Source organism: Aquarana catesbeiana, linkage group LG04, assembly GCF_042186555.1.
Source record: "Aquarana catesbeiana isolate 2022-GZ linkage group LG04, ASM4218655v1, whole genome shotgun sequence".
NCBI classification, from domain to species: Eukaryota; Metazoa; Chordata; class Amphibia; order Anura; family Ranidae; genus Aquarana; species Aquarana catesbeiana.
The window spans coordinates 290438457-290458530 of NC_133327.1; the positions used below are offsets into that span (position 1 = coordinate 290438457).

A 20074-nucleotide genomic window follows, 5' to 3' on the forward strand; every position below is an offset into this window, starting at 1 on the left:
AAGTCTAGCTAAAACTGTATTTAAAAAAATATTAGCTCATCTTCAGACACAAAAACCATGGCATAATCAGAGAAAATATGTTAAACCAAAAAGTGTTATGTGCACAAAGAAAAAGTACTATAGCCACTGTCACCACCTTATCACTTTTTTTCTTCTTCTTTTATATACCAAAAGTGTTTGGCACAAATGTCCAACAGAGTCTCCAGATCTGTGCCAAAGAATGGATTGGTCTTTTCTACATCACCTTCCTAAAATTACCCAGTAATTTTGCAGGAAGTACTTAATAGCCAACCACATCTCCGAACTTGAAATATTGACCCAGAAGTGTCATTACCAATGGAGAACTTTTTATGTTAGCAGGGTTAAAAGAAAAAAAAATACTTCATTTGGAATAAGGTTTCCAAACTGCCACTTATACGTAACTTTGTAAATCGAGGTATTACCACCAGAGCATATGTTTCAACTATTATTATTATTATTATTATTATTATACAGGATTTATATAGCGCCAACAGTTTACACAGAGCTTTACAACATGAGGGCAGACAGTACACTTACAATACAAATCAATGCAGGAGGGATCAGAGAGCCCTGCTCATTAGAGCTTACAATCTAGAAGGGAGGGTCAAGTGGAAACAAAAGGTAATAACTGGGGGGGGGGGTGAGCTGATGGAGAAAATGAAAATACAGTTGTTAGGTGTGGGTAGGGTAGGCTTCTTTGAAGAGAAGGGTTTTCAGGGATCGTCTAAAAGCTAATAGAGTATGAGATAAGCAGACAGATTGGGGTAAGGCATTCCATAGGATTAGAGAGGCTTTGGAAAAGTCCTGGAGGCGAGCATGGGAGAAGGTGATGAGGGAGCTAGAGAGCAGGAGGTCTTGAGAGGAATGAGGAGAACAAGTAGGTTGGTATTTAGAGACTAGGCTAGTGATGTAGCTGGGGGCTAAATTGTGGATGGCTTTGTAAGTAGTTGTTATGTATTTTGAATGTAATTTGTTGGGTGAGCGGAAGCCAGTGGAGGGATTGACAGAGAGGGGTAGCAGACACAGAGCGATTGGTAAGGTGGATGAGTCTGGCAGCAGCATTCATGATGGATTGAAGAGGTGATAGACTATGTAGAGGTAAACCAATGAGAAGGGAGTTGCAGTAATCAAGGCGAGAGATGACCAGCGAGTGAATGGAGAGCTTTGTTGTGTCATTGCCTTAGAAAGGGGCATATTTTGGAGATATTGCGGAGGTTGAGGCAGCAAGAGTTAGACAGTGATTGGACGTGGTGCTTAAAGGAGAGTTCACAGTCCAGGACTACACCTAGAACCTTGGCATGTGGGGATGGGCTTATAGTTGTGCCATCGATTTTGACAGAGAGATCAGAGGGAGGGAAAGGGGCATTTGGGGGAGGAAAAATTATAAGTTCGGTTTTGGATAGATTGAGTTTGAGGAAGTGGTGTGACATCCAGACTGATATATCTGATAGTAAATTAGATATTTGTGAGGAGACAGAGGGAGTGAGCTGAGGGGCAGAGAAATGGATTTGGGTGTCGTCAGCGTAGAGGTGGTATTGGAAGCCATGGGAGGCTATCAGCTGACCCAGGGAGGATTTGCAGATTAAAAATAGGAGAGAAACTACCCCCTGGAAGACTTACCCTCACCTCATGTTTTGGCGCTAACTGTAAAATTGTGGATTTTACTTCTCTTTTTGTTTCGATAATACTGGTCACCAGGACAATCAGATAGGGGGAATTTACCTAGCAAGGGCACACACAACAACATAAAAAACTAAAAACAGAAAATGTGTATAAAGTAGTAATAAAATGTTGATATTCACAGAACAGTAGAAATGAAATGCAGCTTAAAATAAAGTTTGTTCACAACAAAGGAAATATCGCGTATTAATGGTTAATTCACAAGTTCACGCATTCTTTACTGTGATATTATTGTAAAAATATTTATTTTTAATTTTATGTTGTTATGCAATTCATGATATCATATCTGTGTGCCAGACTGTGTAATCAATGTATTAAATGAATGACTTCTGTGAGAAAATCAGCAACACCACAAGCCACCGAGACAGTTCCAAGGAAAACTATTAAAAACAGACTTTGCCAAAACCTTTAATACATGATACTTGCAAGTTTAATTTTAATTTAACCACTTGAGCTGCTGCACTACTTTAACTAGTAATTGTGTGTAATTTTTTTAACACCAATAGGGCTTTCTTTTGGTGGTATTTTATCATCAATTGTTTTTTTATTTTTTTATTATATAAATGAAAAAAGACCGGAAATTAAAAAAAAAAATACCTATTTTTTTTACTTTCTGTGAGAGAAAAGATTTGACATGAAGATTCGACGAAGCAGTCGCCGCAAGCAGGCATTTATGGTCAAATGCTCTGCCCATAGGCTATACAAGAATTTTAATGTTGGTTGACTAGTAATAATAATTAATAAATATAATTATTACTAGTGTCATAAAACATTAGAATTCTACTATAGCTTGTAGGCGGAACATTCGACCGGAAATGTACGATTGCGGCGTTGTACAGTTTAGCTGCTCCGTCAAATCTTCTTAGAACATTCGACAGACACCATAAACCTTCAATGACAGATTCAACCTTAATTATCTCGGATTTTCGGACTAATGCATTTTTTAAAGAAACAAAATAAATAAAGACGAATTTCGGGAGTAACTAAATAAATGTATTTTTCGGACGAAAACGAAATTCCGAAACAAAATATTTCAGTGTGCACATGTCTACAATACAGGTGAGTGGTCTGTAAGCGGCTTATATTTGACATGATGCAAGTGATAACACGTAGACTAAAACAGTGGCAGGTGGAAATTTTTATATAGCATTTCTACAGCTGTTTTCAAACCTATATTTTGAGTAAAAAATACACTACAGAACGTTTTAAGAAAAAAAAAAATTGTCATGAAAATGTATACCAAATATTTCAGGTCTTAAAGTTTTGTACGTCACAAACCGGCAAAAAATTACAACACCCAGATACACAACACTTTAGGGCTTGTTCAGACTAGCAGCTGCATTAGACATGCAATATTTCTTTTAGTGCACATGACCATTGTATAACAGATGTATTATTACTGCTTGACCAAACCCCTTACTCCAACCTTTACCATTACCCATTAAAACGAGACCACACCAAAATTGGAGTAAAATTATTGGCCGTAATTAATTTTAACTTAAAATAACCGTAACAAAACATCTGTTATCAAACCCATCAGTCAGTACTAGCGTTGGTCTTTGCAGGAACCCCAAAATACCATCTGTGTAATACTGCACTGTGGTACCTTTCAAATATGATAAAAAACCTCCAGCCGACATGTCGACTCGGAGACAACCACTGACCACGGTGCACCCGTTATCCAAACTTCCAGCTAAACCAACATTAGCTAGAATACCACCATCGGGACCCATACCACCAATGGGTCCCAAACTCCTTCCGAGATATCTTCATTCACCCGCAAAGACCAACAACCGCCACAGCGCCCAAGGGAAAAACCTTACCCTTATGCCACGTACACATGACCGGAACTTTCTGGCAGAAAAAGTCCGACAGAATCATTCCATCGGACATTCCGATCGTGTGTGGGCTTCAACAGACTTTTTCTTTCTAAAATTCTGATGGACCTAGAAATAGAACGTTTCAAATCTTTCCGACGGAATCAGTTCCTATCGTGAAAACCGCTCGTCTGTATGCTATTCCGACGGACCAAAAATGAAGCAAGGGCAGCTATTGGCTACTGGCTATTGAACTTCCTTTCTCTAGTCCTGACGTACATCATCGCATTCTAAATGATCGGACTTTAATGTGATCGTGTGTAGGCAAGTCCGTTTCAGCGGAACTCCGTCGGAACTCCGTCGAAAAAAACGTCAGAGTTCATTCCGACGGACAGTCCGGTTGTGTGTACGCGGCATTAGGTGACCCTCCACACTCTTAATGCCCTTTGGATCATCCTGCAACCCCAGGGCCCTCATGTCAATCTCCACCGCATTAAGGTGTACCCTGTCCCCAAAAGGTATCTCCAAGTATCTACCTCCAGCCTGATAACCAGCCCCTCATTCCGAACTACAAATCTACTAACATCTATTAATTTTCTTTTAAGCCTTATTGATACCCTTTATTGATCTGGCCAGCCACCAGGTCGTCCGAGCAATGATAGTGGACCATACAATCAGCATCTCCGGGAAGGGCATGCGGAGCCACAGGAAATCAAAATTGATATCCTGCGTTATGTCCAACATGGACCTAACTCCTATATCTTTACCACCTACGTGCAGAACTAAAACGTCTGGAGGCCGGTCCAGTCGTGCAAAGCAATGCACCCATAGCATGCCTGGAACCCCCAACCAGCGGACACAGGATTCTTGCCTAGCAATGCCCAATTGTCTTCCTTCCGGCCTAACATCTGCTCTTTTTGCCTCCAAAAACACGTAGGAGTGGCCCAATATCCAGACCAGGCCTTGCACTCCACCTGAAAAAGAAGAAAAACAAAAACACTACACTAACATCAACAGGCCCCGTACCATCATCTCAACCCCAAACAGGCCCAGAACTCCCCACAGCTTTTTACCTAACCAGCAGGTGGGGGCGAACTTACAACTGAAACCTACGCAACTTCCATCTACCAATGCTTTTGACCATTGCTGCATCGAACCCACACCTGGCCGCCTCTGTAACCGAAAGGAATGAGATGAAAATTCTTTTTCTTCCAAACCTATTGCCCTTAGACATTTCCAGAAAACAGAAATGAATTGGAATCTGGACAAGGGGGACCCATCGGCATGCAACAAAAATGACCCCGCCACCTCCTGGCGCACCTCTAAAAACCCCCTCATGGCCCCCACTGGACATAATGGCAAACTCGGTAAGGAAAAAACCTTCATCATTTTTCCCTTGCCCACCTGATCTATCTTGGATCTGTGCAGCATCAGGGATACCCTATCTTCCCCGCATATGACCTCCCGTGCCAATATAACCCCTTGCACTTTCTTGATAGGGCTAATTAGCTCGCCGATCCAGAAAGCACCAAAGAACACCAGGGAAAACGTCGCCTGGAACAAAGAGGCCTTGTAGGCTGATGAACATAAACCCACTAACTGAGCCAAAACCCTCTGTAGTATATCGAGCGACACTGGGTCCCTATGCTTATGAGACCGCCGATAACCCTTCATTGCTTTCTTTACCCAAAAATCCTTAGTAAAATCCGGACAACCCTTCCATTTGAACAGAAAAGCCAAACCTGCCAGCTTTTTCTCTAATCTGGACACCGACACCCCATTTTCCAGGTTCCTTTAGACGAAATACAGTACCAGAAACTGCACCTCCAGGCCCTCCTAATCCACTCCGACCATTTGTACCAATGATAGCCATTCCTGCCATACCTTGCTATATGCAGCCCACGTCGCCTCACTCATTGACCTTCTGATCCATCTGGATATAGCCCTAATGCAATCTTCCACAGCCAGTCGGAACACAGAAACCCACATTGCTATGCCGCTGGTACCAACTCCCAGAATTTGTCCCACTGAAAGCGAGACCGCGCTTCAGCTATGACGTTCTCTACTCCCGGAAGGTGAACTGCATAAATGAAAATATTTAACTGCAAACATCGTAACACCAGGTGTTTAATCAGACGCACCACCAGCAGTGACGAAGCTGAGACCTTGTTGATGACCTTTACAACTCCCAGATTGTCCCCGTGGAAACATACTTTTAGGTCCCTGAAAGACTCACCCCACAACTCAATGGCCAGCACCACCAGAAACAGTTCCAGTAACACCAAATTCTGTGTGAAGCCCGCCTCCTTCCATGACTGTGGCCAAGGTCCTGCGCTCCACCGGCCTTGGAAGAAAGCCGCAAAACCTGTCGAGCCAGCTGTCCGTGTACAGCTCCAGATCAAATTTACTGACCGGCCGGACATCCATAATGCCCGCCCATTAAATGGGTCCAGGAAAGAGTGCCATACTCTCAAATCCTCCCTATGCTCCTTTACCAAACGCACAAAGTGCTTGGGTGACGTAACCCCCGCCATACTTGCCGACAGCCGTCAGAAAAATACCCTCCCCATCTGTAGTATGCAGCATGCAAACATCAACTTACCTAACAACGGCTGCAATGTCCAAAGTTGCACCTTGCACAAACCCAACATACCCCGAATTTCTGCGTTGCGGTCAGCCGGCTTGTCCTCCAGCAAGCGTCATTCCATGGCGCAGGAGTCCAACACAATGCCCAGGAAGTTAATGACGTACTAGGTCCCTCCGTCCTATCCGGAGCCAGGGGGAAACGATCAGCGATGTGTTCCAACGTATTCAAGAGCACCATGCAGATCCTTGATGAGGCCGGGGCCACACAAAGGAAGTCATCTAAATAGTGAACGATGGACTCCACTCCCGCCATGTTCCGAACCACCCATTCCACGAAAGAGCTAAACTGCTCAAATAACGGACAGGTAATTGAGCAACTCATGGGAAGGCAGCGATACACATAGAATTCCCCATTCCAATGACAGCCTAAAGCTGTCATGTCAGGATGAGCTGGAAGCAGTCTGAAAGCTGATTCAATTTCGGATTTGGCCATCAGTGCCCCCTGTCCGAAATACCGCCCCCAGAACACGGCCGCATCGAAGGAAGTGTAGCTCACCGTACACGCCTGAGTGAATGGCATCATTGACCGACCCCCCTTTGGGAAGGAAAGGTGGTGAATAAGTCTAAATCTATGGGGCTCCTTCTTCGACAACCCCTAAGGGGGAGACAACCAAATCTCCTAAAGGTATTGAGGGGAAAGGGCCACCCATGTGGCCCAACGCAACTTCCTTACGTAGTTTCTCTCAAACCACCTCTGAATGTTGCATGGCCAAGCGCAAGTTCCGGGACACTGGAAGAGCTCCAGCCAAAGCACACGGTATGCAAAACCCCTCTGAGAAACCCCTGTCCAATAAGCGCGCCACCCCTCTGTCAGGGTATCTAGCGAGGAAAGGCTGCATCTTTTCCACCCTCGCATCGTCCCTCTTGTCAGCAGATTCTCTGGCACGACCTTTACCTTGTTTAAATCAGCACGACAGAGGGTGGGCACCTCCGCAGCCCGAACACTGTATTGGCGAGACCCCCCCAAGCTTACAGGAACCCTCGTTGTACTGCCAACAGACCTCTTTTTACTTTCCAGACGATTGTCCAGGGGTAGAAGCTCCACCGCCCCCCCTGAAAAAACTGATTCAAGGTCATAAGTTGCATCCATAAACTAATGTCCTTGTGGTCCCACCATAAGGACGGGTGTATCACCCTCAGCTGCCGGAACTACTCATCATATTGCAACCAGGCTGTACCCCTGTAAACTCTGTAGGCCTCTCCCATGGCATTTAGGTAACAGAAGAGTGCCGAACAGGGTTCGGTGGTCTTTTCTCCGATCACGCTTGCCATGATGGCAAAAGCCTGTAACCAGTTGGGGAATGTACATGGAATCAATCTGTACCTCCTTTTCAACTCGTCCTCCTTCTTGGTCTCTTCCGGCTTGAACCTATCAAGATTGAACTTCTCCAATGGCAGCAGAGAGAACATTTCCATGTACTCACCTTTTCCAGAGTAGGCCAATCTAATAGCCTCCTGTTTACCAGAGGTCTCCTCCTCTGCTGCCTTCTTACCAGCTGGTATCTCAGCCACCATGGGGGCCCCCCCAGCCCCGGGAGCCCCAGCTGCTACCTCCCCCCGCCTGTGGGATCCAGACTATCAATGGGCTGACCTGCGTGCTTGTCCATGGTTCGAACCTCCTTACTAATTCCTTTAGTCCCATCAGAAACCCTTGCAAACCCTCGTGGCCCTGCGAACCAAACTAGCCAGGGGGATCCCGCTGGCAAACTAGCCCGCACGTTCAGCCCCTCCCTCCTTGATCTAGGCCCACCCCCTCGGACAACCTCCTCTTCACCTTCAGACTGTCCCACATAAGACAAATTTAAACGGACTTACCAGGCTGCCTAGGAAGGGTCCCACCAGCTGAAGGTCCCCTCCTCCACTGCTGCCGACCATCTCAGGGGCCCATTCTCCAACACGGACAGTTCACCCTCTGAACTCTGCACAGACATCGCATCATTCTCTGGTGACATCCCTCCAGGGGGAGCATCCCTGGATGCCGAGGGTCCATGCAGCATCTGGCCCCGCCTCCCCATGCCGGATCCACCCACGGATTTATGCGTCACCTTGCCCAGTCCGGGGGACTCGCAGAAGTCCTCCTGCCCGTCTACCCCCGGGTTGCGACACTCTATGGCTCCCTCCTGGCCTTCGGTTGGCCACCTGCCGAGTCAGAGGAAGGTCCGGTGGCTGGTGACAGAACAGGAACATGGATCTGTGTGTGTAAACACACAGATCCACGTCCTGTCAGGGGAGAGGAGACAGATCGTGTGTTCCTAGTATATAGGAACTCCGATCGGTCTCCTCCCCTCATCAGTTCTCTCCCTCCACAGTTAGAATCACTCCCTAGGTAACACAGTTAACCCCTTGATCGCCCCTAGTGTTAACTTGCAAACTAGCACTGATCGCTGTATAAGTGTCACTGGTCCCAAAAGAGTGCCCAATGTAGTAAAAAAAATTAATAATAAAAATGCCATAAATCTATCCCCTATTTTGTAGGTGCTATAACTTTTGCGCAAACCAATCAATATATGCTTATTGCATTTTTTTTTACCAAAAATATGTAGAAGAATACATATCGGCCTAAGCTGAGGAAAAAAAATGTTTTTTGTTTTTTAAAAATTGGGATATTTATTATAGCAAAAAGTAAAAAATATTGTGTTTTTTTTAAATTGTCGCTCTTTTTTTGTTTATAGCAATAGCGCAAAAAAATAAAAACCGTAGAGGTGATCAAATACCACCAAAAGAAAGTTCTATTTGTGGGGTAACAAATTATAAAAAATGTAATTTGGGTACAGTGTTGCATGACCGTGCAATTGTCATTCAAAATGTTACAGCGCTGAAAGCTGAAAATTGGCCTGGGCGGGAAGGAGGTGAAAATGCTCTGTACTGATGTGGTTAAAAGGACAACTGTGCCTTTGTGAAGCTTATTACAATATTAATTTTTAAAATAAAGGTAAAGTCATCCTTTAATGCTGCTTCATAGGTATTAAAAAACAAACTAAAAAGCTTCTGCTAGAGTGTATCCTGTATTAAAGGCATTTCCATATAGTATATAAATGTTTTATTATGTCAAACGAATTCCATTTGCATGGAGTCTGTATGTTCTCGCTGTGCTTGCATAGGTTTGCTCCGGCAATCTGACATACTGTATACTAGTAGGTTAATTGCTTTCCTCCAAGCTAATGCTGCAGGGTTTATGAGTGTGACATGATGTTGTAAACTTATCTGGGGTAACTATACTAATGTGAATGGATCTATGCTCTGTATTATGTAAATCCCTGAGTAAGATGTAAAAACAACAGTATATAAATACTACAAAAAATACATTTTTAAAAAGTAAATGAAACCAATATTTCAAGCTTTAATATTGCAAATTGTATTGACAGGGTGCTTCAAAGCCGGAACATATTATGAAGATAGATCAATAATGAAAGACAACTGCAATTACTGGTAATGTTTCTGTACATTGATGTTTATAACATTTCATATGTATTCTAATGATTCACCAAGCTGAATATGGTATAGAAGACTGTAAAAGTAAGGCCACATGAGAGTTTTCCTTTCCAGTGATTTTTTACATTGAAAATTTCTCAGTGAACTTATAAATGCTGCTTTATCTCAATATGAAATGCAATGTGAAATGCTCAGATTCTGACTAGAGTGTTTTTTTTTTCTGAAAGAAGCTCATTTCATAGGACTGCGGGACTCTAGCCACAATGAGATTAAAGTGCTACATTAGAAGCCGCATTAATTTAAGCTGAAAACATTTTATCACTTTTTAAAATAGTCTAGTCCAGATAATTATAGGTAAAAATGGAAGTTAAACTTTTTATTCAATGTTTGATCATGGTCATACATGGTTAACAATACAAAAAAAGGTCACTGCCCCCACCTATAACTGGTCTTCACAGCAAGGAGCACTGGAAGGGCAAACGCATGTAAAATAAAACCAAAGAATTTCCAAGCCCAACTTACCAACCAGCCTGTGACCAACCGAATTAACCTGCCTAACAGTATGCATTAAAAACAGGGGTTTAGTTGCACACATTTGCAAATACATGCATTAATTGCAGGCCACGGCAAGGCACCCTGTATCCTGCAGACCCTAACTCTAACTTTGAAGAGTATCTACAGTGGGAGCACATGTATTTCAATGGATATATGAAGGGCAGATGACTGGAGGGAGCCCAACCCTTCTTAAAATTGCAGGAGCACACTGAACACCCAGCACATTTCACAATGGCAGCAAAGGTGTCAGTGCGTTGCCTGACCAATATGTCAGCAATACAAAAAAAAAAGGTCACTGCCCCCACCTATAACTGGTCTTCACAGCAAGAAGCACTGGAAGGGCAAACGCATGTAAAATAAAACCAAAGAATTTCCAAGCTCAACTTACCAACCAGCCTGTGACCAACCAAATTAACCTGCCTAACAGTATGCGTTAAAATCAGGGGTTTAGTTGCACACATTTGCAAATACATGCATAAGCTGCAGGCCACGGCAAGGCACCCTGTATCCTGCAGACCCTAACAGCTTATGCATGTATTTGCAAATGTGTGCAACTAAACCCCTGTTTTAATGCATACTGTTAGGCAGGTTAATTTGGTTGGTGATTCCGAGCATGCGTGGAACATTTTATGTCGGAATTGTGTACACACGATCAGAATTTACGACATCGGATTTTGTTGTCGGAAAATTTGAGATCCAGATCTCAAATTTTGTTTGTTGGAAATTCAGACGAAAAACGTCTGATGGAGCCTACACATGGTCGGAATTTCCGACAACAAGCTCCCATCGAACATTTCCCGTCGGAAAAATCCGACCGTGTGTACTTGGCATAAATGTGAAAAAGTCCTATTAAAATCATCTCGTAGCAGTCTTTATGTTGTTTCCTTATGCTTGTGATGCTTGTGATTTGAAGAGTGGATTCCTTTTTAATTGATACACTGAAAAACTATACTGATGCTGATGTTATAGCAGGCTTTAAGCAATCTCCTAACAGTGTCCTGCAGATGCATTTAAATCAGATTGCAATGTATTCTTCTTGAGTCATTAGAGACCACTTTTATTATTGACACAGTGAATGAATGTACTAAAGAGGCAAGCAGCATAGATGTGCAGTGCAACGGTAATTGGCTTTGGGAACTAGAGACCTAAATCACATATATATAGGACAAAGGTCAGACTTAAATCTACTTATGTGTTGTATGTCTGACAAATTATTCGAGACCTTGTGTGTTTGTGTAGCAAGAAAAACACTTCAGTCTCACTAATTAACTAGGAAACATGAATGCTAACCACAATATGACAACAATATTTGTTTTGGGAGGGTGGCCCAATCCATTTTCTAGCACACATGTTGCATATATTATCGTGAGAAGTGAAATTATCAATAAGCATAGGTGCCAATGTTTTATGTTAGTTTTCCTTGACGATTAACGTGAGATGATTGAGGAATGTCATTGTGCAATTCTCTCTCTTTGGACTATGCTGGACTCATTTATCAATAAGACACATTTCCCATATTAGACTGATAAATAGTATGTCACAGTTCAGGATGCAGAGGTTGTTTGTGCGCCTGAAACATAGCATCTAAGTTAATGCAATGTAAATATGTAAAGTAAAAAGAGGTTGTAGCCAAAGTAAGGAATACAGAGATTACCAAAAGGGCTCTAATGAGAAATACACTGCGGCATAGGTACAAAAATGTATTGATAGAAACAAGGCATATATTTGTCATTCAACGTGTGATAGCGCTGAAATCTGAAATTTGGCCGGGGCAGGAAGGAGGTGAAAGTGTCTGGTACTGTATTGTAACGCTCAATATTACAAAAAAATTGGGTTTTATTCTTGTTATATTAGCTTATTGTCATCAGCAGAATTTAACAACCATAGTGTACATGGGGAAAAATAACTATTTTGCAACCTGGTGGTACAGGCTACAATGCTTGGTAGAAATTTAACCAGTCATTGCTCATCTTGGAACTATACCTCACAAAACTGTGGGCTATCCAGGGATGCCACTTCTCCCCAATGCTCCTCAATGCTAGGTACAGCTACACCTATCATTTTTTGTACAGTTATTTTTATCAGTCTTTGTAAAGTTTTTATATCCTGGGCTGTGCACATACCCTGAGACAAAGCGACATGGCAAGTCATCACGCTATCCATGGCACCCTTATAAAAGTTGTGGAGGACCCACTCAGAAAAAAAACAGCCCTCTTAAGTTTACCCAAACAATAAAACCACTGGTGTGCTCTACTACCTGGAGGATATATGCACTGACTGCAATAATTCTCTCTAATTATTTTTCCCAAAAATAGAACCCACACACCCTCTCTACCTTCTCCCAATCTATAAAAACAGGGCAATAAACAATTCTTTCTCTTTTTATTAAATCTTTTATCAACTCTTAGACTGGTACACGTTAAAGTAGAACTATAGGCAAAACTTTTTTTCTTCCATTTTGGTTAGAGTAAGAGAGCCCTTTATTTTTCCCATCTGTGCCCCATTGTCCCATAGTCAAACAGGAAGTTAGAGAAAATCACTGCAAACTAAGGGAGTTTCCTGAGGACCCCCAGGTCACCATAACTAATGTCCCCATTGGAAGATTACCCCTCTATTACTTTTCTGGGGACAAAGTAATAGAGGGGGAAATTTGGGATTTTCGTTTACTTTCACTTTCAATGACCATAGTAAACAGGACAAATAGGGAGAGCGAATTTCCTTAATGGGGGCACAGACAGCAATAAAAACTGACAGTTGTTCTAATCTCTCTCCACTCTATCCAAAACTAAAAAGAACATTTTTACCTTGACTTATATTTTAAGTTCTGGATTATTTTTCTTTACCATACACCAATCCTTTTATTGTTTTATATGCAGTATACAGCCTTGACACTGTTCTAATTCCCCCAATAACAGTGTTGTCATCTGCAAATGTTATCACTGTGTTCTCCTCAGATCAGAAAACACAGTCATAGGTGTACAAGGTAAACAAAATTAGACATTAGACATTAGCACACATCTTTGGGGCACATCTTTGGGGATTGTTCTCCAATTTTAACAGTCTGGGGCCTATTTATGACCAAACGCAAAATCCCCGAAAGAGGGGAGCCTACACCCAATAATCTGGGCTTATCAATAGGTTTAATAGTGCTGTTAAATGTAGGGTTGGGCAAACGGTTCAGCCTGAGCATCAGTTCAGGCTGAACATTGGCTGTTCGCACTTTCGGGGAACATTCACATTTGTAGGGTGTTCAGCGGGTGTTCGCCCCTCCGAATGCCCTGCAATGCACTGCACGAATTGAAGATTACCTCCAATAACATGTTGCAATGGTCACTAGTCCCGATAAAGTGATTATTAGAAATCTGTAGTAGAATCCTCAGCTGCTTTTGCATTCTCCCTTTATTGTCCCCTGGGCAGGGTGATAATGAGCTTCCCCACCCATTCAAAAGATCTACAAGGTGCATTTTAGGTGTGCAGGAGTGCTTCAGAATGCCCAAGGAAAACACCCTTAATGCCAATTATCCTGGTTAAGTCTATATTTACATAGGACAAGGCCCCACAATCCATAAACTAGCATATCATTTATCAGAATGAAATTATGAATAAAAATCAAACATGATATGTATCTAATGTGTATTTCTCCTACAGGGTCTAGTATATCTTACTAACCTTCTAGACACTGTAACACAGTTGTATCTGATGTCTAACTGAGTTTGCATAACCTTCCACATTAATGTATCTACTTTTTTGGAAGGTAAATACATTACAGTAGCATTTATTGAATATGTATGAAATTGACTATTGAATATGTATTGGAATTGAGGAGTTCAGCTATAGGTCAATATCCCAGCTTCACAGTTACACCAGACCATTTAAAATTGTTTATGATGGGGCCTTCCCAGAAGTCTTTTAAAGAACCTGGGATAATTAAGGTTTATTATGCCTCTTTATTTCATCTAAGTTGACTCATACCTTTTTTTGAATGTATTGACTTCTGTGGCTGTTTAAGCACAGACTGGAGATAGCATTCTGACTATCTTGTTAGAACCTATGCAGGTGCTAACATATATTAGACAGTTGGCTCAATTCACTAAGATTTTACTAAGTACTTGCATTAAAAAAAACAGTATTTAACTCAGAAACATACAATTCATTATAGAAAATGCATGTTAAATACCGCATAAGTAATTTTTTTTTTGTGTGGTGTTTAATCGTTTCCCACCGCCGCACGCGACCCATATGTCCCTTCGTAATCCCGGGCAAGCGGGCGCGCGCCTGCCGCGTGCATGTGCCCATGGGTCCCGCGGACTTGATGTCCGACGGTGGCCCGCAATCGCGATGAGGAGAGGCAGAACAAGGGATGCCTATGTGTCGGGATGCACCTACCAGCAGAAGAATCCTGAGGCGCAGAAGAGTGTGCATTCCTATTGCGCATAGGAATCGGGCTATGGCACATAGAAGTGCTTGCGTGCACCCATGACTGACCCTGGCGCTAGCGCACACCCGTGACTGTCACTGGCGCCAGGTGAGCCTATTTGAATCAGCCAGTGCCTTGCCCCGGTACTGCCTTGTCTTCAGCCTTAGTGTATCCTGTGTTCCTGAGTTCCTGTATCTGATTCCTGTTGTGCACCCGGCTTGTCCTGACTATTCCTTGAACTCCACCTGCATCAATCTCCTGTCTCCTCCTTGGCACCTGCACTTCTGATCCGGTTTGACCCGGCTTGCCTCCTGACCACGATCCTGTCTGAACCCAGTACCTGATTCTGCCAGCCTTGTTTGACCCTGCCTGCCTGACCTTGCTACTTGTTGCTGTCATCTGCACCAGCTGCCTACCTGTCTGTGACCTTGCTGTGTCCCTCCTGTAACTTCTTCAGTTCCTCCAGGACCAGCCGCCCTGTCGCCACCAAAGACTTCTTGGCGCTCGTGCGACTCTGTACTCTGGTGCCTTCTGTCTACAATATCAGGGGCCCTGAGTCAGAGTGGTAAGGGAGAAGCCTTGCTTGTCCATTCAGGCTCATCTACCAGGTACGTAATACTATGTAAACAATGCATTTCATTGTTCTGCCTAGTGACATGACAGGGATCTACTGCTCCCTGTCATCGGGAACAGTGATCTCTGTCATGTCCTAGGTAGCCCACCCTCCCTACAGTTAGAACACACTGAGGGAACACATTTAACCCCTTGATTGTCCCTATTGTTTAACCCCTTCCCTGCCAGTTACATTTACACCGTAATCAGTGGCTATTTTTAGCTCTGATCGCTGTATAAATGTCAGTGGTTCCAAAATAGTGTCAAAAGTGTCCGATCTGTCCTCTGCAATGTCGCAGTCCCGATAAAAATCACAGATCACTGCCATTATTAATAAAAAAATAAATCTATCCCCTATTTTGTAGACGCTATAACTTTTGTGCAAACCAATCAATATACACTTATTGCGATTTATTTATTTTTTTTACCAAAAATATGTAGAAGAATATATATTGGCCTAAACTGAGAAAGAATTTTGTTTTTTTTTATATTTTTGGGGGATATTTATAATAACAAAATGTAAAAAATATTGTTTTTTTTTTAAATTGTCGCTCTTTTTTTGTTTATAGTGCAAAAAATAAAAACCATTGACGTGATCAAATACCACCAAAAGAAGACTCTTTTTGTGGGAAAAAAAGGACGTCAATTTTGTTTGGGTACATGTTGATGATAACAAGGGCTTCTTTTCCACAACCCTGGCCTGGTGGTTGTGGGGGTGCAGGGGAAGGATTTATTGGAATCTGGAAGCCCCCTTTAACAAGTGGGCCCCCAAATCTAGGCTTCCCCCCCACGTGAATGAATATGGGGTACATAGTACCACTACTCATTCACCAAAAAAAAGGACAAGTGTTAATAAAGTCCTTTATTTCAAAAATGTAATCAGTCCCCCAATGTACTTCCATCATCAATCAGGATGAACACTGCCCATCAACATGTCTGCTCCATCACTTGACTCCCACCAATTGACACACCGCTTCCCCTCACAGTTTATGAAAACAAAGAGTGGGGTTAATGACATTATGGGTGGGTACGGCTACCCAGTGAAATCATTGACTATACATAGACACATCCCTGTTTGGGTAATGATGTCATAAGGGGGCTGGACCACCCAGTGACGTCATTGACCACACATGTACACATCTGTATTTGATTAATGATGTTGCCGGGTGGCCATGCACCCTTGTGAAGTCATTGACCAAACATGGAGACGTCCATATATGGTCAATGACAACACTGGGTGGCCCCAGCCACTCATTACATCAATAACCCCACCTCCAAATTTCCAAATTTTTCCAAATATTGGGAAATTTGAAAATTCAGAAATACAAAAATTTTAAATTTCAGATATTTGAAAATTCGGAATGTATTAATTTAAAATAGAGGACTTTTCACAAACTGTGTGATGTTTTTATTTACACTTGTCATTTTTTTTTTTGGTAAATAAATTGGGGCACTATGTAATAATAAGGATTTACACATCTCACAGCCTCCTTTTGTATACCTCTGATCCGCTGACTCACTCCAGGGGATAAACACTTGCCTTAAAGGCCATATACCTTCACCAGGAACATATAGTCATTGCTCTGCAGTCTGTGGAGCAGACAAGTCGTGTCTAAACAAAAAAGGATAAATGGCGCAAGAACATACAAACAAGCTAAAATGAAGTAATTCACATTCATGAAAAGAGTCCAGAATAAAAAGGGGGAATGTGACCTAAATAAGCAAGATCAGAAATGAAAAAAAAATATATATGGGGACTCTGCAAAACCGTCCAGGGGATAATAGTCAATGAAAAATATATATGTGTATAAAATGATAGTCACTGACAATATGTAATTCACAGGAATCTGATACTAAGCACCAGCGGCAGCTCACTTGAGAGTGGAAGCCGACAACTCTGAAAAGATAATGTGAAAAAAAGGCAAGAAGCGCCAATCTGAGTGCAGTATCATTAAAAACTTTAATAGGGTTATATAAAAGAACAACAGCCAAATGGCTACTCACAAAACTGGGGTTAATAAAAGCAAGGACAAATGGTGGGTCCAGGGACGTCCTCCTCAGAAGTTGAAAAAGTGCATGGTGCAGGTTCAAGTGGAGGCGCTCTCAGCGTTGTGATGTGCGGGTGGTCCGAGGGGTCACTGCTGGGTGCTGGGCTGCAATAGCGATGGAAGTGTCCGCAAGGAGAGCCGGCATCTAACCAGACATTAGGAGCCAGAGCCGTAGCAGTAGACCGGAACCGGATGAAGACAGGCGTGGAGCGCAAACACTGATCCAGGAGCCAAACAGTGGAAGTGACGTGTGGACGTGTCAGATGACGCGTTTCAATGCTTCCGCATTTTCTTCAGATCTAATAGGCTTTAGTAGTACAGGGGTGATGTTGACATGGCAAGAATCTCACAACGCTGAGAGCGCCTCCACTTGAACCTGCACCATGCACTTTTTCAACATCTGAGGAGGACGTCCCTGGACCCACCATTTGTCCTTGCGTTTATTAACCCCAGTTTTGTGAGTAGCCATTTAGCTGTTGTTCTTTTATATAACCCTATTAAAGTTTTTAATGATACTGTACTCAAATTGGCGCTTCTTGCCTTTTTTTCAGACAAGTCATGTCTGTTAGAGCTAAAAGGTTGGTGAAAACTGCAAAAGCGTGTTGGTGGAAACTGATAAGTAGTAGGCTTGGACAGCCTGATAGTTCAGATTACCATTTATTATCCTGAGAAGCACTATAGAGCACCTGTAAATACCCTGTGTATAGCACAAATAAACTTGCTACTGTTCAGAACCACATCATTGAACTGATATTTGGGCATGAAAAGGTTGCTCATCCCTAGGAACATTACACTCGCTACCCTTCCTCAGCTCAAACCTTATATACCCACCAAGGTAGGCAAGGGAAAAGAACAATAGCAATCAATGAAGTGGTTTATCAACAGTATCCCAAAATCTAAATATCTAGAAATATCAACAGTTACAAAAACTGTATACCAGATACCATATACTGACATTGCTCTGAAGGTAGAGAAAAAGAAAAGGCACGAGAAAAAAAGCACAATAGATGTGCTTGGTTCTAACAAGTTTCGATACCTCAGTATAGAGAATATTTAGCTAGAATATTAACTATTAGTAGTTGGTCACATTCAACTGGACTTATTCTGTTAATCCAAAGGTAAGTGCTGTGCTATCTTAATTGGCATGCGATATCCATAATAAATTAATACCACAAATCACTATAAATCATATACTGAAACTGTTTCTTAAGTGGTCCAAATATAAACAATACATAATGTGCCCTAGTGACAATACTTTTTATCAATAAAGTGCTTCTGTGCAACAATATAATGTGTAAAAGCTTATCATCACATGTCATATAAAAAAAAATCCTTAATAAAGTGCTCCAATTCAATGCAAAAAAAGTGCTCCAGTGCACTAAAGTGCTAGGTGCAAAATTCTATGCCAAACAATTCAAGTGAAGACATGCGTTGATAAAATAAAAAATATATATAAAGTCAATTCCAGAAAGCAATAATCAAATCCAAATAATGGTGATAGCAAGCTTGTTCTTGTGTCCACTTAGGTGCTCCCCCCTTCAGTGTTCACCTTAGAGCATGTGACCTTGCAGCTAAATTTGGTCAAAACACGCATATGAACCACTCTAGGGTTCAGTATCTGTGGTGGGATCCTTGGCTGATTGTTATATATGTATGTGGAAAATGTGCCATCAAAGGAAACTGGATAGTAATAAAATCATATAAAAACAATATCACACTATCACTAAACACTTTAAGGTGTATTGTCATTAGGGCACTTTATGTATGTTTATATTTGGAGCACTTAAGAAACAGTTTCAGTATATGATTTATAGTGATTTGTGGTATTAATGTATTATGGATTATATAGTTACATAGTTAGTAAGGTTGAATAAAGACACCAGTCCATCCAGTTCAACCTGAGCGAGTGTGGGTGCATGTCTACAATTGTCCCTATCCCTGTACATTGTGTCTCATTAAGATGCTCTTTTATTATATTATTATTTATTTAAGGTACCCATATAGCGCCATCAATTTTGCGCAGCGCTCCACACATACATCGCACACTCACATTGGTCCCTACCCTCAAGGAGCCCACAATCCAAGGTCCCCAACTCACATTCATATACTAGGGCCAATTTTGGATAGAAGCCAATTAACCTACCAGCATGTCTTTGGAGTATGGGAGGAAACTGGAATACCAGGAGGAAACCCAGGCAGGCACAGGGAGAACATGCAAACTCCAGGCAGGTAGTGTCATGGTTGGGATACGAACCAGCAACCCTTTTTACTGCTAGGCAAGAGTGCTATCCACTACACCACTGTGCCGCCCCACCTATCATATGCCAATGTGATGTGCAGCACTTACCTTTGGATTTATTTTAATAGTTGTGCACGATCATATGGGGCATGATCAGTGCTAGCAGCTGTCTAGATAGAAGTTAGTATATGTTTATGGTAGCTCGCAAGATATTCTGTAATGTTGAAGCTGTTTTGCTGCATATCTATACTGCTTCATTGGTTCTATTGACTGCCAAAAACTGACATTTAAAACTCGGATATCTTTCAGATTATACTGCTTATAAATGTCAAAATTAGCGACTTTTAACCTTTTGCATTTGCACCAAAACAGTTGAATTTGTATTACTGCCTAAACATGTTAGAGCTGTTAGAGAAAGCTGACAAGTTTGCATAGGGAAAGGTAACCTTTTTTCCATTTTTTTTTCCCTTTTGGCATTACTATATACATCTATCGTTCAAGTTAGAAATGCTTTTCTCTCCTTACAAGGAGTGCAGGTCAGCTTACTGTAAATGATCTCATGGGCATCTTAAATTGCATCTCAAATGCAAGCTGCATTGCAAACACA

The 20074-nt window shown here is 42.1% G+C and overlaps 1 protein-coding gene across 1 annotated transcript in view; it reads left to right on the forward strand.

The window, feature by feature from the left end:
• The window catches only part of TINAG (tubulointerstitial nephritis antigen), a 190446-nt gene that overhangs the window by 15806 nt on the left and 154566 nt on the right, over positions 1-20074 (forward strand). The window contains exon 2 of the mRNA XM_073626681.1: positions 9530-9593. Coding sequence (XP_073482782.1) covers positions 9530-9593 — 64 coding nt within the window. The remainder of the gene's footprint in view (positions 1-9529; positions 9594-20074) is intronic.